This window comes from Borostomias antarcticus (assembly GCF_949987555.1).
Source record: "Borostomias antarcticus genome assembly, chromosome: 9".
NCBI classification, from domain to species: Eukaryota; Metazoa; Chordata; class Actinopteri; order Stomiiformes; family Stomiidae; genus Borostomias; species Borostomias antarcticus.
In genome coordinates this window covers 23881717-23892268 of record NC_140242.1, presented here as the reverse complement: position 1 = coordinate 23892268, position 10552 = coordinate 23881717, and the positions used below count along the sequence as shown (strand labels likewise).

At 42.2% G+C, this 10552-nt stretch overlaps 1 protein-coding gene across 1 annotated transcript; it reads left to right on the top strand.

Annotated features, from left to right (window-relative positions):
* Positions 1–1131: 1131 nt before the first annotated feature.
* On the top strand, positions 1132–2577 carry hoxd3a (homeobox D3a; the record flags this gene model as incomplete). Its single annotated transcript, XM_084443039.1, has 2 exons — positions 1132–1576; positions 1829–2577. 2 exons carry the CDS (start codon positions 1132–1134, stop codon positions 2575–2577), a joined length of 1194 nt encoding a protein of 397 aa, XP_084299165.1.
* Between the last annotated feature and the right edge of the window lie 7975 nt (positions 2578–10552).

Here is a 10552-nt window from a genome sequence, read left to right as displayed (position 1 = left end):
CCTCTCTAAGGCGTTTACGACCATAACATTTGCGGTCATAAATTTAGCTGCGGTCCACACTGACAGGTGAATTGTTATGCACTGCGTGGAGACTAGTTTCTACAGCTACTGTATTGGGTTGTCTCCATTCCTTTAGGCTTAAGTCGCGTGTATTGGAAGTGTTTTCTAAAACCATGAAGGCTATATGTGTGAGGAATTGGCTGTTGATTCAAATAGGTTCTGCATCCGATATATGAGGCAATACAGAGGAGCCAGTAGGCTAGAATATTGGACTGAGAATTTTTAAATGGAGACGACATAGTCAGTGATATATAGGCTATCATATAATGTGAATCCCCCTCTAGCAATTTAAGAGGTTTATTTGAAGACCAATGTCAGAATTGGCCTATTGCTCTTTTGTAGGCTAGGCCTAGGCTATATGGCGAAGTGATCGTAACATATATAGCCTACGCTACATTTGAAAAGAAATGTAGCAATTAATTAACAGAATAGCTATATCGTGTTTGGGAACTTAAAATAAACTTAAAAATAGCCTTGTCTAAAATAGACCAGGCTATAGGCCTATGAGTGATTTCAACCCCCCCCCCCCATCGAATTCCAAATGACTGCAGCTCAGATAGCCAATAAATCGGTATTTAAAATGGAAGAAAGTCACATATTCTATTGCATTGTGGGGGTTTGTGAGTAGAAAGAGGAGTTTGTGAAAAGGATATTGTGTGGGCCTTAAATGCTGATTCAGCTACTTTCTGAAGTGGGTTACACAGAGCACAGGTTAAACTTTAACTCTTTTGTGTTCTATAAATGCGAAATGTTTCGAAAGTGAGAGGATGGAGAGGGCCTTGTGTAGATGATATGTGCCCTGGGGTAAAATCTATGTTTGGTCTTCCATAGTAGGCTAAGAGTTAAGCATCGTATGGCATATTCGGGACTGTTTGTAAGACCGAATCCTTTATCACACAGAGGAATGTGTAGTCCAATGGTTTTATCCGTACATAGTTCGCACTAATAGGCTGCCTCTGCCCCTCTTAGGTCACACAACACAGAGACGGTGGGAAACACAAACCACGTGACAGAAGAACATCCATGCCATTGGATAGAGCTGCACTGGCCTTTTTGCTCTGAATTTTCAAAATGCAGAAAGCTACTTACTACGATAATTCTGGACTGTTTGGAAGCTACTCTTATCCCAAGCCAGACTCATATAACTATGGGGCAACTCATCAATCGTACCCCACCTCTAACATTGAGAATGATTATCAGGGTCCGGTTTGTCCAATACAGACCTCCACTGTTCGCCCACCGACACTCAAAGACAATGACATGAATGGAAACTGCATGCGCCCAAGCAGCAGCCAAGGCAACAGCCAATCCACGGATATTGGAGAGCCGCAGCCTGGGCCTCCACTGACGGCGCCTTCGCCTAACTCAAACACAAACACATCATCCCAGAAGAAGAAAACCCCCTCGAATAACGCTTCTAATACCACCACACCAGTTATCACTAAGCAAATATTCCCGTGGATGAAGGAGAGTCGACAGAACTCCAAACAAAAAGGCAACTGCACAGCTGCAGCAGGTAGTTCCTGTGTGTGTGTGTGTGTGTGTGTGTGTGCGCGCGCGTGCGTGCGTGCGTGTGTGCGTGCGCGCATAATACAGAAGTAGACCGGATTCTATCTATGCACATTGACTAATTGTAAGTAGGCTATATATAACAATCACAGTGCATCAGTGTGCATAAACTGTTCTGTTACCATACAACTTCTCTTTTCCAAATGCATGATTCAATATTGATTCATGATATTTACTGTTGTTATTTGTCTGTTTCCAGGTGAGGCCTGCGATGAAAAAAGTCCACCTGGACCGGCCTCTAAGCGGGTCAGAACCGCCTACACCAGCGCTCAACTGGTAGAACTCGAGAAGGAGTTCCATTTCAACCGCTACCTTTGTCGTCCCCGAAGAGTGGAAATGGCTAATTTATTGAATCTCACAGAGCGCCAAATAAAGATCTGGTTTCAAAACAGAAGGATGAAATACAAAAAGGACCAGAAAGCTAAGGGGATAATGCACTCTCCCATTGGACACTCCCCGGACAGAAGCCCACCCTTAAGTGGCCCAAATCATATTGGATATTCTGGTCAGCTCCCCCATGTAAACAGCCTCAGCTATGATGCGCCCTCGCCTCCATCATTCGCCAAACCCCAGCAAAACATGTACGGCTTGGCTGCGTACACGGCGCCATTGGGAGGCTGCATACCGCAACAGAAAAGGTACCCAGGCTCCGAATATGAACACCACAGCATGCAAGGCAATGGTGGCTTTGCCAACGCTAATTTACAAGGCAGTCCCGTGTATGTTGGGGGAAATTTCGTTGATTCAATGCCAGCCTCGGGCCCCATGTTCAACCTCGGCCATCTTCCTCACCCCTCATCCGCCAGCGTGGACTACAGCTGTGGCGCTCAGATTCCAGGCAACCACCACCACGGACCCTGTGACCCCCACCCCACATACACAGACCTCACCTCTCACCACGCGTCTCAGGGAAGGATTCAGGAAGCGCCTAAACTCACGCATTTGTAATATTGAGGATTTCATTTGTGTGCCCCAAATTATATATGTTACGCTCTTTTATTACCTCACTATTCAAAAGTAATTTATATGATCAGACTCCCAGCGAGTCACGTGTATTACAGTATTATTATTGATATTACTATTAATGCTATTGTGTAATTATTTTCTAAGCATAGCTGTTGTCCATATTTCTTGACTGTTGAGGAGGCGCAGTGCCAGACCGTTTGTCAGTTGTTTGTTTTCTGAAGTGCAATGCGCAATATGAGGACTGAGCATTTCATAACATGACCTGAAGGTAAGTCTTGTAGATCTGACAGTAGACACCCATCTTTATAGAGATGAATTTTTATAGAAAAACTCTTGTCTGTCAATTTCTCATTATTTATTTCCCCAATATGGCATTTCTCTCCTTTGTTACACGATAGGCTATTTATTATTTAACGATTTCGTATCGTATATTATTTATCATTACATTACATGAGTATTTATAGAAGTATGGAATTTATGCAACATAGTTGGACAGACCTAACATCATCGAGTGAACAGGTTTTCGGTTAATGCTAGTTTAAAGTCATGGTTTAAGTGGCTGCTGATGCATTGTTGTATGAGCTAAACCCTTTGTAAATCTGAGGACACATGTCCATGGTCAATCTTGTCACAGCATCGATGATAAAGACATTTATAGCCGAATACCATAGGATTTTAAACACACCAGTATATCATTTTGTCATTCATCAAGTTATTTCGTTTAGTTGGACTATTCATGCCTACATTACGAAACCTTAATGATGAAAATGTTATATTTTATTGTGTTTAACATTTTGTAAATAAAGTGCTTAAATTCACAAATGAATGTCATGCAACTTTCTTGTATGCAATTGTGTCCAGGCTCAGAGAATGAGTGGCTTCGCTGTAGTGAGGGTTCCATACAGACAAAGAAACAACATGGCCTTCTTCTACTCACTCAGCGCCCAGAGAACAGCGCGCTTTAGCAATTTCTGAAGAATTTCCAAGACAGACATGGCCTGTATTGAAAATTGGTCACATCTTGAGTTTGAGATATAGGCTATGCGTATGCTAGGCCTATAACTAGCCTATCTGAAGAGATTCTGCTCTTGTCTCAGAAGAACGATATGTCATGGTGTTGGCAGATTCATTTAGCCTAGGCTATTACACCAAATATCGCAAATGGATTAGAGTAGCCTAAGATTTGGCCGTGTGTATGAGCCTATTTTTTAATATAGCCATAGCCTATTTGACAAGACCGGGGAGCATTTCATTTCTATTCGTCTAATTTGCAAAGGTCTATGTTGTTTAGGCGTTAGACTAGCCTACGTTAGACTAGTATTTTTGCGTTAGGCTATATCACATCGCCAAAGCACATTACATTTGTTCAGTTCAAGGAAATCTGGATTTTGAGTAAGATTTCTATCAGTATGAAAGCATATCTGCTGCTGTGTGATGCTGGTAATGGTGCAGCCATCCTTGCTGGAGTGCAGCATCCTTTCTTGCTCCTGGAGAGCCATTTCAAAGCTCATTAATCAAAAACTCGTCGCTTTCAGACTCCACACTGATTGCACCTCTTTGTGAACAAAGCATTTGCATTCCAAATTCAAGAAACACATTTCAAACTGAGAGAGGCCAAACTTTAGATGTCCAGAAAGCACACTGTGCCTATGTAGTGTGAATTAAAGCGCGCGAGGGAAAACTAATCTGAGCCAGACGAATGATCTAGATCTGAAAGCATGTTCACAACTCATAAAATAGAAAGTGGGGTAGGCTAATTCAAATGTCTGAAAGTAATTAAGCAAGTTCTAAGCTAAATTTTGCTTATAGGTAGTCGTTAATAATTGCCCATCTATGGCATGCTTCAATATAGGCTAGCCTATAGCCAATAATGCGAGCCTTAGCTTCTAGTGATTCCCATCCATCAGTGAAAGCTCTACTCCTGCATTAGGCTACATTTAGGACTCTACACGCGCAGTAAACGGCGGCCATTTTAACCCCGGGCATGCTTCTCTTTCATCTCTCCTATCAACGCTTCCCACTCAAGATCACCATGACGTTGTTCCTAGATGTCATGGACAGGCTCTAGAGCATGAAAAACCAAAATAAATTATCACAGAAGCATGGTGATGACTCAAAATTGAACGGGTAAATGTTGGTAATTGTGCTCATTCCACTGCAAAAGAAAATAGATTTATGCGCTTTTATCAATTTATTTTCTAGAGATGAGTGGTGCGTGCAGGAGTGTTCGGTCAATGGACTGGTAGGCTAAGAGCAAAAGAGTATCGTACAACTAGAGACAGTAGCCTACATGATCTCTACTATAACCTATAGCAGCGACACTGCACATGTTAGTAGCCTATTCAAGCAAGCTTATTTATTGAGATCAATGAAATGATACTAATCATCAATCGTGTCATTCAGAAAGTTGTCAGAAACTGGATATTCAGGAGGTGGACGTGATTTTTTAAAAGTTGAAGCTTGATTTGAGTTTTAGAAAAGTACGTAGGCTATCAGTTCAACTAGATAGCCGGCCTATGTCTGTAGGCCGAACAAAAGTGGATGTTTGCTTTTCACTGCCATTTCTAATCCCTAACATCCCAGCCCCTCTGGCAGGCCTGTGCTCGTTTGGACCACCTCCAAAACACTGGAATCCACTATGCAAGCCTGCACGCTGTGGTGATTAATCTTAGGCTATACAATAGTTTATATGCATGCGTACTTTATTAAAAGTATGTTTATATCAGATCGTATCATGTCTTGTTGTCAGGAAACTTATTTTGATGGGTTATAACAAGATTGACAAGCAAAGTAGCTTCATCCTTCACCAGCCGTGATCTCCTGGGAAAGGAAAGTCGATCTAATTTTAACCAAATCATTGGTTGCAGATTTCACATTCGAAATGTTTTTTGTTTTCGTTTTTCACATTGTCTGCAAAACATTGATAGTTGCTGTGAGTTATGAGAATCGTATGAAGATAGTGTATGATGGTTGTTGTTATTGCTGCTGCTGTTGTTGTTATTTGTGTATGGGCTTGGCATGTGCAGTTATAGTTGGTCAGGTGTTGCTCGAAAAATAGTTCTTTGATCTCAAGCTTCTTTGCCTGGTTAATGAAGGTTAACTAAAATAAATGAATAAAAATAGCCTAGTTTAACGTGCTGCTACAGGCTATCATACCCATTGCAAACTACATTAAGATAAGGTAAGAAAAGAGAAACTCAGATAAGGACCTATAGTCTACAGAATAATTATTAGCATCCTTCTATCAACAGTCATGTTTATCAGCTGTGAAACTTTGCGATCAAGTAGCCTACTAACGTCAAACCAGTGGTCACCATTCTCATAAAGGTTTTTAGTAACAATAAAGAATAAAGTTAAAATGCAGGCTGGTGTTTTTTGTGTCCCTGATTGGATAACAGAGGGCCAGACCACGCCTGCTCAGTGGAGGGCCATATTTACATGTCGGCAGAGAAAGTACAGTAGGGGACTAATGAGGACAAGGGGCGCTGCCATCTTTAACCTCTCCCTCGGACGGACTGGGGACATGACCACGTATTTAGACTTCTGTTCGGGAGGTGATATGACGGCACTGCCTGCAAAATTCTTCTACGAAGAGCACAAACCAGGGACACTTCAGTTTCATGTGGAAAGTGCAGGACGCCTCTCAGCGTCAGGTGTGCCGGGCCACCAGCAGCGGACCGTGCATCACCAAGGTATGTTTGACGTGAAACACGATAGAGCCGTGGCTGACTGTAATAACGTGGACCGGGGACTGGCTTATAGTTCAGGATATGGATGCTACCGCAGCGCGGAGGGCAGCGGGATACATACCCAGAGCTTGAACCCAGCATACTCAGGAGGCTGTCCTCTCCCCAGTCAACACACGGACTCGTACCACAGCGCTGGAGACTCGAGTCATCACTGGCAGAATGTATCGCGAGCATTCCCTGCCCCAAGTCACAAGAACACCCCGCTATCCCAAGAGGAAGGTCCGGGAGCCCGTCCAAGGCAAGAGGGGGCATTCGTTGTGGCAAATACATTTGACTGGATGAAAATAAAAAGAAGCAACCAAAAAATCAGTAAGTAGACATGACGTTTTTGGGGAATCATCAGTTTTCCCTGTGTTTTCTTTGAATTCATCATGCAACTTGATACTTATTATATTCTCTCGCCTACTTTGCAGCCAAATCATATGGATTATCGAACGCCGAGTCTATCCCAAGAACCAATTTCACAACTAAGCAGTTAACAGAACTTGAAAAAGAATTTCATTTCAGCAAGTACCTTACCAGGACTAGAAGAATAGAGGTTGCCTCTGGTCTAAACCTGAATGAAACACAGGTGAAAATATGGTTTCAAAACAGAAGAATGAAACAAAAGAAGAGAGAGAAAGAGGGCCTTACTTTAGTGTGCCTGACCCCCAAGTCGAAGGGCTCGGACTCCTCCTCGTCAGAACTAAATTCTCCAGTTTCATCACCTCCCTGTTCCCCCGTCACGATAACCCTGGGACAACAAGGCAAGGAATATCTTTAGTTCTCAGGATAACTTCAGCTTGACCCACTGCCGGTGCTGCCGGGATAACTACAGGAATTGCACTAATTAGATTATGTGGCATGAAAGTGTTCACATCCTGTGCCCTTATTGCTTGGAGGTACCAAATAGAGTTTGGGTAAAATGCTATCTTAATTGCCATTAAGTGCCACTTCTAGTCTTAATTTAAAAGGCTATAAAGTGAATTGAATGTACTGAGTTGAACTATGGATTTGTCTAAAATAATACCAAATGCAAAAGAGTTGCACTACTTAACAAATAGGCTATCAAGTAATTTAATTCAGTCAGAGGGTTTTCTGGATATTAAGCTGTTTATTATGTAACGAAAGGAAAGTTGTGTTTATAGCTTACAACCCAATATAACTGTGCTAAGCTTTACCCTGCATTAACTAAACCTGTAAATGCCTTAAAACAGATTACATAGTGTCATTATGTGTCTTTGTGATTGATTCATAGTGTCTCAGGTAGATATAGGCAGGATTGTTGATGACCATAGTGTCACTGAGTTGAGGATACTTTATTGGTATTGAAGACTAAATGCACGTTATTGCCCTTTAATATGCATATTTTATTTGCCTATGCAAATATCATCCATCCAAAGATGACATGTTAAATCATCCAGGGTTTTAATTCTGTCATAATGTCAGTGCTTCAACCGAAGGCCCTATTTGAGAATAAAGAGATACTAAAACAATCATGCAAGGACAAGTGCTTTTTTTTCCCCTGCTCTTACGTGCACCACAGTTTGTGAGATCAAGACTGACACTGTGGCTTAACACAGATGCCATGTCTATTGCATTGATTTAATATCCTCAAACATGCAAAAACACATTCTCAATTATGTTTGCAGTTTCTGTTGCCAGCTAGTCTATGACATATAAAACCAGAACTGCCAATGAGCTAACCATGTACAGAGAGGAAAAGTGATCAGCAGCACATGGGATCAGTCATGTCCACAGTGATGTCCAGTGGCCTTAGGGGACGTGAAGGACAGTGGTTCAACCCAGATCTCCTTGGGTTCAACATGAGGACGGCCAGGTGTGCTCTCATTTCATCACCATTCTGGGGCATCAGCAAGTCCACAGGACGCCTGGGAGCAGATGAACACAGTAAACTCACCAACAACAGTTGCAAGGGCTCCATGTAGTCTAGTAGCATTGCACTATAGAAATCGTCCAATTTCCAATATAAATGGTAATTTCACAAATGTAACTAAACGAAAGAATGAGACATTGAATGAAAGGTTCCTGTATGTGTTACTGTGAGGTTGTGATCTTCCAGCAAAGAAAATCAACACGGTCACCACCACCCATAATTAAATTACCTTAAACACAGTGCCCTTCTTGTATACAAAGCCTTCTGCAAATGCTGCCTCCAGTATGAAGGAAGCTCTTCAGTGCAGGCCTGATGGATGCAGTGGTCAGTGGTTACAAGTTTAGGATTTGTGAATTAAATCTGTTTTGTTAAAGTCTAAGTATGGCATGGGTAAGAATAACGACGATGGTTTCTGGTCTTGAACGTGGCAGTAAGCAGCCATGTGTAAGCTGTAGCACAGGTGTGCAGTATGTGCATGACTAAGCATCTCAGAAACGTTAAGTGAGTCTAAAATCGTGTGTTGAGGTTTGATCTGTGCTTTTAGAACCGCAGACATCCATCCTAACAGCCTAAAGTATACAGTGGGGTGATTTTATGGCCATAAGAGCTTCATTCATTCTCTGGATATGTCCACAATACCTTCCAGCTGCTCCGGCCACGCGGTTTAAAGTATCTTCTTCTGAAGTGGAGCACGGAGGTATATGATGGAAACATGCAGCCCATCCGTCAAAGCACACACGTGTATTCAAACAGAACAGATGTTTTGTTATGAGTGATATCAAGAGTATTAATATATAACTAATACATTGAACATATTATTTCTATCATTAAGAAGAAGGAATACAAGTGAGGGTAATTTCAAGTGCTTGACCACAAGGCTTATCTCCTCCATACTGCCAATACATGGGGGATAACAATGTCAGTGTGTGGGAAGCAGGTCGTAAATAACCCTGGCCTTGTCTGGAATATTTCCAGACCCAAATATATCATGGGTTCGTTTCCCGTTTGCTGATGCCCATATGGATGTTCTTTAAGGCATTCTCAGTATGAAATTATGACCGAATAAACTGCATCTTCATTTATCTTCAGAATCCTTCTGTACTGACTGTGATACCCAGCTCTCAGCGCTTTACATCATTATATTAGTCTCCTACTCCACTAAGAAATTGATTACCCTGGAAAATGAACCTGGCTTTGCTATAAATTACACCTATGGATTCTGAGAAATGTGTTATTTTGTTTAAAATAGTACCTAATATAATTAGAGCTCTAATTCATGGAAAGCTACAAGTGTGCCTATTACAGTAACAGGGTTTGGAATTTAATCTGTCCAGTGAATAAAGAATGGTCCTGTGGGCTTTTCATTTGTAATCTCAGACACATTATTTCAGTAGAATAGTCTGTGACCATTAGATATGAGAGATGGATTATTTTACAAATAGCATTATTCATGAGTTTGGGTTTTAAAGTTAACAGTCCATCCAAGAAAGCAAAGTTGATGATTGTGGGATCTAACTATCACACGATGACCACACTACTTGTAGACACTACATACATTTGTCCCAACAGTTATATGACTATACTGCATATATAGACTTGTGTATAACACAAGTCAACAACATCACATTGTCGTGATACTCGGATTACCTTCCATGGGTTATAAAAGCATTTGTCAGTGATAGCAGTACTGTTCTTTTGTGCACCATGGACTGTCAGTACATAACAATAAATGATATGTTTTACCCTTCGTTCCACAAACCTACACATTACTGCATTAGAATAGAAATGCACAGTGGAAACATGCAGGGTTAAATAATTCTGCAGCACTCAGAGAGACATTTGATTTCATTTGTAGTGTGTCTTCCAGCGGGGCAGAGGTCAAGGGACAGCCCACCTTTGGCTGCAGGAGGAGTGGAGCGGCACGCATATCTAGTGTTCGGAGACACAAAATTGACAATGCATTTATCTTTGAATAATGTAAATGTCCTGAGAATATGGTGGCAGTGGTCCTGGTGTGTCCGCTGAGGGCGCGGGGCTGTCAGGCAGGCAGCTCTCTGGCCCTGCCTCAGCATAATGTAGCCTCCGGGTCCCCTGGAGCATCCGGCTGCTCTGCTGCGCTCCGCTCCGCCCCGGGCCCCGGGCCCTCAGCTCACCTCCGGCACAACGCTCCAGCTCCCCACTTAATTTACACCCCTGCTGGAGAGGGACTTAATGCGGAGCAGCCCGCCAGGACGCATCTCATCTGCTATCTCTCTTTCAGGACAAAGTAGCAGAGAGCATACAGATTCAACAGACACAGAGCATACAGATTCCACAGATTCCGCAGACTCAG